Source organism: Rissa tridactyla, chromosome 2, assembly GCF_028500815.1.
Source record: "Rissa tridactyla isolate bRisTri1 chromosome 2, bRisTri1.patW.cur.20221130, whole genome shotgun sequence".
NCBI lineage: Eukaryota > Metazoa > Chordata > Aves > Charadriiformes > Laridae > Rissa > Rissa tridactyla.
The window spans coordinates 95,173,838-95,187,913 of record NC_071467.1 but is presented as its reverse complement, the minus strand read 5'-3'; the positions used below and the strand labels follow the sequence as shown (position 1 = coordinate 95,187,913).

General features: G+C 37.0%; 1 protein-coding gene across 6 annotated transcripts in view; it reads left to right on the top strand.

The window, feature by feature from the left end:
- Positions 1–13,602, top strand: part of MAK (male germ cell associated kinase) — a 32,257-nt gene extending 18,655 nt beyond the window's left edge. For 3 of the 6 annotated variants that reach the window (XM_054192115.1, XM_054192116.1, XM_054192117.1), the window contains exons 9-15: positions 153–473; positions 1,523–1,713; positions 2,256–2,386; positions 3,978–4,109; positions 6,034–6,108; positions 8,864–8,992; positions 11,972–13,602. In XM_054192115.1, coding sequence (XP_054048090.1) covers positions 153–473; positions 1,523–1,713; positions 2,256–2,386; positions 3,978–4,109; positions 6,034–6,108; positions 8,864–8,992; positions 11,972–12,126 — 1,134 coding nt within the window. In that variant the 3' untranslated portion in view covers positions 12,127–13,602. Of the gene's footprint in view, positions 1–152; positions 474–1,522; positions 1,714–2,255; positions 2,387–3,977; positions 4,110–6,033; positions 7,115–7,388; positions 8,993–11,971 lie in introns of those variants that run through there. The other 3 variants (XR_008464946.1, XR_008464947.1, XM_054192119.1) reach the window with 3 other exon arrangements.
- The last annotated feature ends 474 nt before the right edge of the window (positions 13,603–14,076 follow it).

Genomic DNA, 14,076 nt, shown 5'->3' with positions numbered 1-14,076 from the left:
AGTTATCAGTACACACTGTTTACATATGATCTCATGCATCCATCTTGCATCTGTGCTGTAGAGCTTGCTCCATAAACCTGCTTAGATCCTTGATGAGGTTACCAAAGTCCACTTTTTGAAGTAACATTATTATGTTATATCTTCTTCTCCAGGCTTTGAAGTACCCTTACTTTCAAGTTGGCCAAGTTTTAGGACCTCCTCCACAGTATCTGGAGAAGCAGACTCCTATTAAACCAGTTCAGCCAACAGAGACAAAGCCAGCTTTACCTAAACTGGAAGCTATATCCAAGCCAGAACCTCTGTCTTCACCTGAGGCACCTGACAAAACAGAGCTACAGCCCCTGTCAAAGGTTAACCACCAGCCTCTCCAGCAAATTCAGTTGCCTCAGAATACAGCTAACCAGCAAGTACCAAAGCAGCAGCAGCCACAGGCACAACCATTTTTTCCAACGATCAATAAAAACTCATCGCCAGTAAGTTGTCTTCAACAAATACTTAGGTGGTTTTTTTTAGAGTTCTTAATATATTCAACCAGGCGCTCCCTTGAAAATTGTCATACTTTTCCTTTTTTTCTTTTGAGGAAATACAGATAGTTAGGTACTAACTAAGGACATAACTGGCCACTTACTGAAACTTTACAGCAAATCAGAATACTAGATTGCTTGTAACAACAATGTATGTTCGTTTATAATAGCCTTTACTGACATCTTTATGCAGTAATGTAGTTACAGTAGCTATTGTTTATTGACGTTTGAGAAACAATTCACAAAAATATTGTTAGTATACAGTACAGAAATGGAAAGGGAGAACTTCGCTTGCCTCAAGCAGGAAAATACCTGAGAAAGTTCATCCAATTCCTAAGCTTGTAAGAATTTAACAAGTAAGATTTTTAGCAAGATGAATATTAAACTTTGGTTTGTAATCTTCATTTTGCTTTCCACTTATACTCATTGAACTACAATATAAAGTATGCTAAAAATAATAGGTGTTCAGAAAATACTGGAAAGCAAACAGTCAGATGAAAGGACAGTTTTAAAATCTAATAATTTATTTGGAAGGGAATGTTAAGGAAAGGCCCAACTAACTTTTTTTTATTTACTGCATTTACTTTGGGGCCACAACAATTGGCACTTCTAAACCCCGAGTGTGATTGCTGCAAAGGTTCTGCACCACTGTGCCCTACTTCTTGATGGTTCATCTACCACCGTTGAGAGCATGAGTTCAGCAAGATACCAGTAGTAGAGGCTGAGCACTGAACTGGGTCTGCAAGTAGAACATTAACTTCGCTACTTCAGGTAGATTTGAGCAATTTAAGGATGACAGTCCAAAAGAGCTACGCTCAAAATACCTGCTGGCATTATTATTATGTTTTGTGCTTAAAGTCATTCTATGATCAAAATAGGCACAACACAATGGAAAAAATTCCCTCAAAATTCTTAAGTGGTAGTCAGGAAGTGAACTAGATACAAAATACAAAATTTTAGAATTGAATTGAAGCTTTTTTTTTTCCTATTTAAAATAGAAACAAGCAGCTAATGGCCCTCAGAACGGTGCAGTAGGTCCTAAAAGCTGCCGAAGACGATGGGGTCAGACTTTGGTAAAGGCTGTGGACAGCTGGGATGACTTGGATGACACTGAATTTGGAATGTCATGTTCAAAGAAGCCTAGCATTGCACTGTTAAAAGAAAAGAAAAACAAGGAATGTCTTTTTAGGTAAGTCTTATAATTATAAAATCACATAATTATTATTTATTTTTTTTAGTAAACAGTGTCTAGTAGATTTATAAACTAAGACAAATTTGCTAAAACTTAAATCACCAAAATCCTGCAAGAATGCAAAGAGCTCCGTGAGCAGAGCTGCTTTGGGTGTGGTGTTGACTGTGCCAGTAATATCCAAACTGAATCAAATTTGTTTTCAGACACTGTATGGTTTAGGTGTTTGTCATGTTATTAAGAAATTGTGTGTTTTACTAAAATCAGATATACTAACTTCACTTCCTTTGTCGGTTAAGCTTGGTACTAAGTTCTGCCACAGTTACCCACATTTGCTTTTATTCTGTAGCATGGAATACACTTTTTACTTCAAAGTCCCAGGTCAAACTCTCATGAGGTATGAGATTTGGCTGTTTCTTTCTGAGAATAAATACTGGTGATGAAAGCAGGATAAGAAAAGAGCACTGTAGTCTTTGGGCTAGGATCAGCTTTTGGTATTCTGAGTTGTTGGTCACGTTGTTTGAACACTTTTCATTTTTTAGTGTGCCAGAACCAAAAGCTTCATGCTGTATCCAGCCAGGAGGGGAAAATAAGGTTCTGATGAGAAATGATTCTGGAAGATCAAATACATCAGCAAAGCAGTACTATCTAAGACAATCAAGATATCTACCTGGTAAGGGTAAAAGTCAAAACATATGAAAATACAAGCTGTGAACAAGCTACGTACAGTACATTTGAACTTTGGATTTCACACTGGATAATGTTGCTTTTCGTAACCAGGCTAAATTTTCAATTTTTGGACTTATGCAGAACATATCACAATTGATGCAGAAATTCCTGACTATGTAACTGTAGAAGGGAGCTCAACACTACTTGTACACCGTAGAAGTTCACAGGCCCTCTTATGACCAGTAATACATAAAACCCTCAGTAATGTGAATTGAATACAGTGCATAGTTTTCAGTTTTGCAGTGTCAGGAGGTTTGGGGTTTTTTGAGATTAAAGTTCTGGTAAGCTCAGTTACCCTTCTTCGTAGAAAGTGTTTAGAAGTATCAGCCACTCGCATTGGTAGGAATTCACACGCTCACTTCTCGTCCCAAGGCAGTCATCCTCCTTAAAAGTAAATACATAGCTTGGTCTAAATCTGGGTGATTTTATCAGGAAAATAACATGAAATGCTGTAATTGCTAGGGAATAAAAATGGGAAGGAGGAGAAAGAAAAGGGAATGTTTCCTTCAGTTACTATTCTGAATATATTCCATAACCAAATAATTTCCTTGGTGTCTCAGTATCTTTTCTTTATTACCATGATAGTTTGCACAATTACAGTAAGTGTATCATGACATCTACTGTAATCCACATATGAGAATTTAGGTGACTGACAGAGAAATTCCTGATTGTCAGGCAAGTTGTTTTGTTGTAATGTATCACTAATTCCTCAGAAATTCATTAGGCCAGTGATGACTTCTGAATATGAAATCACTTCTTGAATGTTAAATAGGATGCCCAGAGACTCAACAGTTTAAGTCCAAAAGAGAAAAAAGAAAAAAAAAGAAAAAAAAAAAAAAAGGGGGGGGCCGGGGGAAGCTTCCCTATCAAAAGGTAACACAAATGGAAAGCTCATCTGTATGTCTTATCTTTTCTGATGTCTCTCTGATTTTAGTAGAGTTTTCAATGATAAATGCATAGGTGTAAAAAATAATTAATTTCAGCACTTAAGAGAATAATAGCTCTCCAAGGAGCATATTTGTTATTTATCCGTATTACATATTACTTTAGTTCTGTTACTGCTAGATCTGGGAGCTGCTGTCATGCTGTGTTCTTGTAATGCTCAAACATACTGAAGTAACAAAACCTCTTTGTCCTACTTTTTAATTTATCCCTTGAAGAAGTAGTTTATTTTCAGCCTTGAGAACCCTAGTTTTTGATAGGTATTTTTAGTTTGTGTTAATTGTTTGAGAGTCAAAAGTATCAATAATGATATTATGGTTTTATGGAAAACAAGTAACTGTACTAAAAAGGCTTTGAAAAGTTCTCTTGAAAGCATGAAGAGAATTGTTTTTAAGTCAGTGTCTCTAGGTTTCATGGTTTGGCTGAAAAATCTGACCTAATCAATGGACATTGTTCTTTTACATTAATGGTGTTTATGTTATACCACAAATAATTCAGTGTTGTTTTATTGTTCTAAAAACGTACATTTTTCATTGCTTAAATGATGCTTGAAAATTGATATTTATAACATTTTCCATAATTTCTTTTCTAAGGTGTAAACCCTAAGAGTGTCTCTTTAGTAGCAGTCAGTAAAGAAGGATCACAAGGAACCTGGAACAACCAGTTATTTTCTAAACCGCTGGCGCACACTGGAGGAGGAGTGGCTTTCAATAGAAATACTACAGGTAAAAGTGTAATTAAAAATGGTCACTTATATCTTGTCATACTTTAATTAATTTAGTTAAGACCATCTGGTTTAACTTCTGTTGTCAGGCTTAGCTTATTAGCTAACTTTTTTTTTCTTGTTTTAATGACAGACTCTTAAAATAACAACTTCTTCATACGTAAACTATGTGTTTTGCTTTCAGAGCGTAAAGGAAGTATAGACCAGCCCTATTATAAAGTTCTATCAAGACAAATTTTGTCCATAATCCTCTTAGACCATTATTTCACTGTGTTAATTTAAGCAAATAGTTTGACCTCATTACTGCCTGGTCACTGTGCCGTGGAACACAATCAAACGGCAGTCTCACATCTGAAAACAAGACGGTGGGTGGTGTGCTCATGTAATAAAAGTACTGCCTAATATTCTAAACATGTCTTTTAGAAATCTACTAGCTTGTCCTAAATACTTTGCTGCATGAAAATTACCCTTATTTTCAGCAAGGAATTTGCAGCAAGACGCTTTTTGGTACTGCATTTTGTGAAGAACACTATTATCAGCATTTTATAGAGTGAAGACTAAGACTAGTTAAACATCTTATCTAAGATTTCACTGGGGAAAGCATCATACTCGAGACTAAAATCTATCTTCTGACCACCATGCCCTGTACTTTAGGTACACAGTCCCATCACCCTGTTATGGGAGGTTACCTTCTTAAAAACTTTGCAGCCATTGTCCAGCTAGCATGAGTCACTCCCAAATACTTTAATGCGAGTAAACCACCTAGCCTTAAATTCTTGTAGAGAAAGAACATTAGCAGGTTTGTTTACATGCAGATGTTGCACCCCTTTCTAATAGAACTTCAGTAGCCATTCTGCAGTATCAACGAACCTGATTTTCCCTCTGAAAGTCAGGTGAGCTGTAAGCTGTTCATCTGAAATTATGTGAAAGGTTTTTTGCAGTGGAAAAATAACAGTGCCTACCAGAATTTTTATGGAATACAAGAGACTTTTTTAAGCAATCATCATATGTACCTTTTTATTTTCTGAAATATAGTCTCCAGGTGCCTTGGAATTAATTAATATATTCATAAAATAGTCTTGCAAGGCAATTAGGCACAAAAAAGCAAAGAGCTGTTTCCAAAAGTATGCATCAGTAGACATCTACGTACTGAATTGCACTGAAAATAAAATTAAGATGGATGCTAATGGTAAAAATCCTGCTTTTGTCTTGCTGGCTTACTTTGAATGTCTACCAAAAGTTTAAAGAAAATAAAACCTAAAACTGATTATTTTGTATGTTTGAAAATACTTGGTATCATTTCCATCGGTATCTTAAATTGCATGTGATGTTTCATATGCTGGTGAGTCAACAACATCTAAGACAGACACACATGAAACCAGGATAGCTGCAGCACCCATCACGGAAATACAACACATGTAAATTATATATGTTTACTTTTTTCATATTGACAGATTTGAAAGTTGACACTGTACTGTTTACTGTTTAAATAACTATGTTTAGTTTATTTAAGTGCTTCTTTTTTTTTCCTCATCCACAACATTGCCCTACGGTGAAATAAGATAAGAGCAAACAGTTACAAATGATTTATTTGTGAAGAATGATAACGTTATGATCAGTCAACTTTGTAGATAGGTCTAAGTGCTTAAACTTGTGATTTAGGCATTTGTGTGACTGGAATGTTATTGCATTGTTGGTAAATTACATTTTTATTCCATTATTAGAAAGGACCTTGTAAAGTAACTTGTTAGAGTTGCTTGAGAAAACATAGGAATGAGACAAAAGTTCCAAAAATGTCAGATATTTATTCTTTCTTGCTTTGTTTTCCCTCATTTCTTTTACATCACGTAGCCATGTTCTTCATACACTTTTTCTAAAGTTCTGTCTTTCCATCTTTTTCTTCCTTTCATTTTCTTTGTCTACAGATGAGAACTTAATTATACCTATTGAAAAGCTATCATGCAAAGAAAGGTTGAATGAAAAATTAGAGGATCCAAAAGGTAATTTATAGCAATTATAGCTTGGTTCTTTGTATCTTACCTATTTATGTTTTACATTTTCTTGTAAAAAAAATGCGTTTATAATGCAGATTCAAGGTGATCATGTACTTCATTTTCAGTTGTAATCTGTTTTGTAAAATCATGGTCTCTTCATTGTGATTTCTGGACTCTTGGCACTTAACTGTGCTTTAAAAGACAGAGAGTATTTTATTACCCTAACTATAATCCACCGCGTGTCACTGGACTATTGCCGGATAATGGTGAAGAAGCGCTCCTAAAGCAGCAGCATATGCATCTCTCCTGAAGAACTGCTTGTTCTTAACAGCACTCGGGACTTGCACCATTGACTGCATTCTCATTCTCTGTGTTACACTGATTTTACAGCCCTGTGATTGCAGAGATTTTGGTGGAGCTACCTTAGTGTAAGAGGGTGGAAACTCAGGTTTCCAGGCAGCCTAGTTTGTATCCAAACACACTGTTCACGGCAAGCATTGTAAAGCTGCTGGAATGTTTCACCTCTCCCCCAGTTTCTGACCCCTCTGGGGTGTACTGCCTGTGTGGTATGCCCCATTACAACTATTCATTGGGTTTTTTGAACTCACTACCCAGCTCAAACAATTCAATGACTTTGTCCTTTATGAAGAATCAAGTAGGGGGCATGGCCTTGGCCACACTTACACTTGCTGACATCACGGCCGTGAGTACTTCCCTATACACCTGCTGCCAGATCTCCTGGATGCCTGATGGATCAATACTTCTATAGCAAGAACCCCTTCTTTTGTACAGCAGCGGTTAGAGGTAAGGAACTGTGCTTTTCAGTAGGCTTATTTTTTTTATTTGTAGTTATTTTGTTATTTTATATTGAACTTTTTTTCCCTCCTTCCCTTGTTCTCATCCAACAAAAGATCACCGCTCCAGACCTCTCTGTTTCACCCAGATTGTTCTTCCTGGCTGCACTCTTCCATTTCCTGCAGGAAAGCTCATAAAGGACATTGAACATCAAGAGGTAAGGAGAACCAAAAAGTGGCTGAGCAATTTTTGACAAGATAGGCAGCTTTCCTGAGCTGTAGGTAAGAAGAAGACAGAAGTAGTCTTTTTGAAGTTATATTGAGGCCTGTCACATTCTTATTTTCAGACCTCAGAATTTTAAGGGATGCTACTGAGCCGTCAGAGCTCTGAACCATGCCCAGTGAAATAATTAGGCACTGGGGGAATAAGAGAATGTGTATGTGCACAGGCGGGTGAACGAACCACTAAAACTGTGTTGTTTTGTTTTTCAGGCAAATTCCTGAAAAGGAAGAACAACTTAAGGACTACAAGAAAGTTAAATTGTATTAGAATACGTTATTAAAGTTATATTTTTTTACCAGGCCTTTTGTGTCATTCTTTTCTGTGCTGGAGACTGGCATCAACTGGACACAAGGAGGAAGCCACACGGAGACTCAACTATTTGTGGAACTCATAGAAGCAACAGTTTGGGGACACTAGGAAAACTGAGTTATCTGAATGCTTTTTTGTTAGTACTCCTGAACAGGGAGGTATGCAATGACCCAACACAGCTGGAGGATAATTTTTTGGGGTTGTAGATTACCAATTTTGCAGCTTATAGATCCACTGCTCTGAGCTCTGAAATTATCACAGAAAACTGGGAGTATTTGTGTGAAGAGGAAGATTTTGGGATTGCACCGAAGGCAGAGATTTAGGAGACAGAAAATCTGTCAAATCAGATATTCCATGTTTTACTGCAACTACCATTGAAACCATGCTGAATATTAATATGATTAAAATGCTCACACTTGATAAAGGTCAAATTAAAACTACTATGTATGGCCTTGTAGTTCATAAATTTAATACTACAGAATACAGAACCACACCACTAGAGAAAAGCATTTCTCTCTGGACATTGTGCCAGCGCAGTCTTAACACTGTCCCAGGTGATGACAGACATGGAGAAAGTAAGACATTTTCTTGGAGCAGGGAGTTTAAGTATTGTTACAGATCTTTCTGCCATTAGGCAATAATTTCAGTACTAATTTTGTATATAAATGCGCAATGTTTCTCAGCTTCCAAATGAGGATGGTTATGTCAACCTTCCCAAGGTAGCACTTCTTTAAAAAAATATCTGAACCAAAACTAGGCACAATAGAATTATAACCAGGATTAAAGAAAGAGGGTAATTGCGTCTGACTTTTATAGCAGGCCTTTAACTGTGGAACTGGCAAAGTCAATTTCAAGCGGTGCACCGCTTCCCACAAGAGCAGTTTGGTTCCATTATTTTAGACAGATTTAGGCTGAACGTGTTGAGAACAAGAGTACTGTTGAGCACTAGTTTTCAAATACTGAAGTGCTTAAACCAGCTTCCAGTAGAGCAAATAGCTGTGCGTAAAAGGTAAGATGCTACCTTTCGCTAAACCTCAGGGTAAACCTTTCTCTGTGGTCTAAGTTTAATGAAAGTATTAATTAAATGTTCATCCCCCTCTCTTGTCTTTATTCTTGCTGAATTGCAGATCAGATGTACTGGATCTGCAACTTACACAGTCTGTTAAGTGCTATAAAGGGTCCAACTAATGTACAAAGCAAAGAATGGACATATACTTTTTTTTCAACAGACAAGCACGAGGGAGTTTTTAAAGAATGCTCATACTTCGTTCTCTTGTGGTGCTGCAAATGTTATTTTGAAGTGACTTATATAAAAGTGACTAGGCAAGATTTTCTGAATGCAACTGAAAGTACTGAACCTCTGTAATTTCAACAGGAAATCCTGGCTTTGTAAGTGGGGCTGCTTACAACCCATCAGGAGTATACATCCCTTCCTTTCATAAAAAGGAAGCTGGATCAGCTGGACAACGGATACAGCTAGCCCCTCTTGGTGCACCTGTATCAGGTAAGAAATATCCTTTCACTATACATATCTGAGACAAAGAGCACCTTAGGAAGGTTTTCCTCAAGTTTTGTAAATAAAATTCTTGGGCATAAATTTTTTTTAACATAAGTGAATTGAATGTAGGTGTCTAGAGGTGGTCCTGATAGAGAAACTATTGCTACTATTATTTGTTAGGTAAAAGAGAAAACAAAGGTGGAAACCTTCTGTAATTCTAGGTTTGGATCATTTGCTAAACTACTGTTCTTTAGTGGTGAAGGGTTAAGCAAATTGTAAAAATATATAACTCCACAACTCTATAGTAAATGGTCACATAGACTGCACACAAATATAAATCCATGGTTTATGTAGCTAGTAGAAATTGATACAGTCACCAACTATTAAGTATGCAAAATAGATAAATTCAAGTTTTTAAAAAAGCCTTATAATTGAGTGGATTTGAAGGAATTTTCTTGACAGTGACTTCCATGTAGCTTGGGGCTGTCTTGTGTGGGTCTCTTAATCAGCTTAATGTCACTTAATGCAACTGAATGATGCTGATCTATGCTTACAGTGGCCAGATGAGAATGCAAATGGCCAGTTCTTAATAGTTACGATACAGTAATGGAGTAGCTGTACATTGCGTTAACAAAGACATTAAAAGACACTTCTATTCATCAGTTAAAAACAACGTGAAATCTGTTCTGAATGTAAATGTTACCTTGGATCTTCTGCAGTGTGGATGACATACTGAGCACCTTCTTTGTTGGTATGTTTCTGATTCAGAGAAGATGAACAGAAGTCCTCAGGTTGCAGGAGAAACTGGTTTGCGAGTGAAGATTTAGAACTGTTGTCCAAACCAAACAGCACACTTCTCTAGTTACTTCAGAGAAAATAGCAAGGCCCTCAACTGGTCATGAATTGTTTAAATAAAGGACCTACGGCAGACCAAACTGATACGGTCCTGCTTAATAATGTTGTCTTTTTGCTGACTTTCTAAGTTACCTGTTCCCCTTACAGACTTGCAAGTGACTTGTGAGGAGAGGGGGAGGGAAGACAAGAGATGGCACACATGTATAAAATACACTTAGATGTATGCATGTTCTGAGTCTGAGTTGATCAGCAGCCCACCAGGGAAGACTGGAGCTACACTTCATTATCTTATCAACTCACTGCTGAAACACAACAGCGAGAGTTCTGATTTGTCACAGTGTGTGGATCAAGAAGTTCACAGGAGGACAAAATCTGCAACTATCTCTAGACTGCTGTGAATAGTGAGAATGAAAAGGAATTACGTATGGTGATCCAAAGGGAAATAAATTCACTGTTAATCTGTAATTAGAAATGGAAAACGTGTAGTAAAAGTCAGAAAGGCTAGCAGATGGAGGTCAATTAAGAGACTGTTCCACGTCTTGGAGAAGAGCAAGAATCCTATTGCTTAAACCCCTTATATTTAGCCGAAACTCTGCAGACTTGCAGGGGAAGAGAGATAAAGATGAAGCAAATGGCAGGTTTTATCTCCTATCTGTCGGTATTTGAACATTAACATTTTTGCTGACCCTTTGTTTTGTATTACCCAAACTGAAATAAGTTATGGTCTCAATTGTTTCTGCTCTCTTCGTTTGTACTGTTAAGTTTTTTAATGCCATAATTTAAATAATGTAATGTAGTATAAAAGATAAATTTCTCTGTGGAAAACGCAATGCCAAGACCCGAGAAAAGTGACCTTCATTGCCAAGAAAGAGTAGGCTGGAATTGTACTTGCTGATGAAAGATAGGGAATGCCAGCCTACAATAAAAAGGAACAGTATTAATTTTCAAAGAGGTGGGGACCTGACCCCCAGTTTCAGTTCCTTGAGATTCCTCCTTTTTAAATGTCTTGATCTGCACCCGTTCCTGAATGGATTGAAAAATACCACCAAAAATAGGTGGACTTTCATAAGAAACAGAATGATATGTAGGCACACACACACACAAAAAGTATTTTATCCATGACATGCTAAATGTAATTAGAAAAAAAAAAGTATCAGTGAGACCTAATAAAAGATGACTAAACTACAAAAGCAGGAATGGAAGGGGCAGAGAACATACTTGAGGAATGCTAAGGAAACAGTGGTAAGGTATAGTAGGAGTTATATATATTTCTTATACACACAAATCCCAATAGAATTTCTTCTTTATATATGAGAGGTCCCAAATGACTGACTTTAAAGGCATGGGGAAAATGACAGAATTGGTGATGAGCAGTCAGCCCCTGCAGCAGGGCAATTACTATAATCACACGAAGCTTGAGGAAGCAGTGACTATCTGAAATGCAGAAAGGGGAAATCTGAGTAGGAAGGCCGGGAATAAAGTAGTGCACTACAGTAGCGCACTACTCACAGTGCCTGAGACCAGGTGGATGCCAATATAAGAAACAAAAAAAAAAAAACCAAAAAACTGAGGACTTGGAACAGATCCTATGAAATCAGTAGAGAAATGGGAAATGGAGATGAAGAGGACTCACCACCACATACACCAGAGTTCTCAGCTAAGGAGGAGGGGAATAAAAGGTGTAAAATCTCAAAAAGGAACAAGAGGGTCTCCAGAAGCTGTCCTTCAGTCTAGGCTGTTTGGTTTTTAGTAAGTTTAGCAATGTTATATGTTTTTTCAAATATGACATAAAGGAAAGAACGCTTCCATTCTATAGCTGTTTTGTAATAGGAGATACAGAGTTGTAGACAGACACGTCAGTTTTTCCACTGAATTTCAGTCTGTGTTTTCTCACGGGATTGATGCAAAATAAATATCCAGTAGATGAGAATGACTAATAACATACACAAACTATAGGAAACATTAACCTTATCTGAAAACAAGTATAGACAGCATGTCACAGACCAAAGTATCCTGCTCTGTTAGCATCCTTGTGTACCACAGGTTATCTTTAAGCTCTCATTCTTTTCTGTGTAAAAGAGTGAAATACCTGTTGAGTCGTAACTAATTCAGAGTTCTTGTTCCTTTCAGATTATTCCTGGAAAACCAAAGCTGCTCATCCTCCATTACCAGGTCCTACTTTCAATTCAGCAGCAAAAAACGTGACTATTTTAACTCGCCCACCAGCAATTCAGCCAGTACATGGAAGAACAGACTGGGTGGCCAAATACGGAGGAAACAGATAGAAAATGCCATCCTTGTGTAGATATATGAGCTGTGTTCAATTCTCCTGCACTGGAAACCTGAAATGCCTATTTGCTCAAACTTTTCTTAAGACTATGCAATACTGAAGAAGGAAAAAAGACCTTGTGTTCTATTACCTGTGGAAGAAAAATATTAATATATATTTATGATGCTGTGTAAAATACCGGCTATAAAGTAGAATTTGTTTAAGTATTGTATAACACATATTGCCAAAACTACTGAGAAGTAGATTTCACTCAACATTTTTCTATAGAGGGTCTCCTATCATTGTACTCCTAAAGCGACTGTTACAGTTGTTCGCCCAATCCAGTGTCCACTATCAGCATATGCTTGTTTTCATGTACACAAGCAGCTAGAAGCGGGGCTAAAGCAGAGCAGCATCAGGCTTTCAGGTATTAGGCTGGTTCCTTACCAGAAACTGAAAGCACAGATCGGGCTTGGTGAAGAACACCACGCTCTCATACAAAGATTTCAGAACTCACTTGTAGCTAAGAGTTACTTAGGGTCTGTGATGTGCAAATATTCATAACAGCAATGAGAACCTGACTCCTTGTAGCAGGACATAAGCAAACCACGGATAAATACTATACAGGGAAGGTCTAAAAACTTGGCCCATGTAGCCCATGAATGGCTACAGAATGAGATAGCAATATTGGAAAATAGCTAAACAAGTTCTGAACGCTAGACTTAACCTTGCACCAAGCTGTAGTGAAGCCTAAAAATTAGATTCTACTAGATTAACTTATGACCATTTTTGGTCAAAGATCTGTGGAGATTTATATCTGTCCTGTCAAGGGAGTGTCACAGTGGCATTTTAAGGAGCCTGAATCACTGCAGTCTGTCATCATTTTAAGGGTGAATTAGCCAAAAAGGCATAAATTATCAGTTAACACCTACTTCTACATGTTTTTGATGATGGTGATCAACCTAAGCTACAGAAGTTGAATAAGCTACATGAGGGAGGGTATTGGGCTGTTGCTTTCTGATTTAGATCTTAAAGGCCAACTTAGGTACCTGAAAACACAAGCTTTAATAATGCAATACCTCAATCCATATATGCTCATTCAATACTTTCCCTGGCTTCTATACTAAGTTTTATAGTAATATCCCACAAAGGACCTTGCAATGTACAACAAATTGTTTTTAGGATGTTGATCTACGCTCTTTCTGTTAACAGCTGCATTTAGAACAGATGCTTGAGGCTTAGTAATTACATTAAACCTGCCATTTTAAAGTACAAAATTTGTATGTTCTTTAAAGGTGTAAAGCTGTTCATGATTGCTTTAAGCATTGTAAAAAAGAAATGTATTTGTATGACTTTTATAACTGCATATAAAAATATAAATTCCTGTTGTTGACCTAATGTGCCATAATACATGGGTTACGTTAACTTACCGGAAGTCAGTTTAATCTACCATACTTGTACCAAAAAGTATTTTGTTATGAAAATTGCACCTAAAGAAAATGCCACTTTAATACTGGAAGAGCTACAATGGGATGGGGATATCTGGTTAGTAATGCCCTGGAGACTTTAATTCAATCGCCATTGGTCTAGGCTTAAGTATTTGTCATGCCCTTAGTACTACCACATGGCCCTATGCTATTTAAATGCATCTGAATTTATCTGTAGAATATATCTGTAACTGGCTATGGCAATGAAGGACCACCTCAGACTTTCTGTAACAGGCATAAATGCATTAGTTTCATAATTAAAAACCAAGATAAATGAATCACTCATCTCCAGTACAAGACACCATTGACTTAGTTAAAATCACAGTCTGGTCAAGGAACTAATTAATAATGTGTCCCTGTCCATAAGTCACCTAGAGCAGAAAAATAAATAGGTATTATTTATGGCACTAAATACGGTTAGAAGAAACATGTTGTCTTTACCATATGCTAATGTACATCGAAACTGCTTTGACATAACC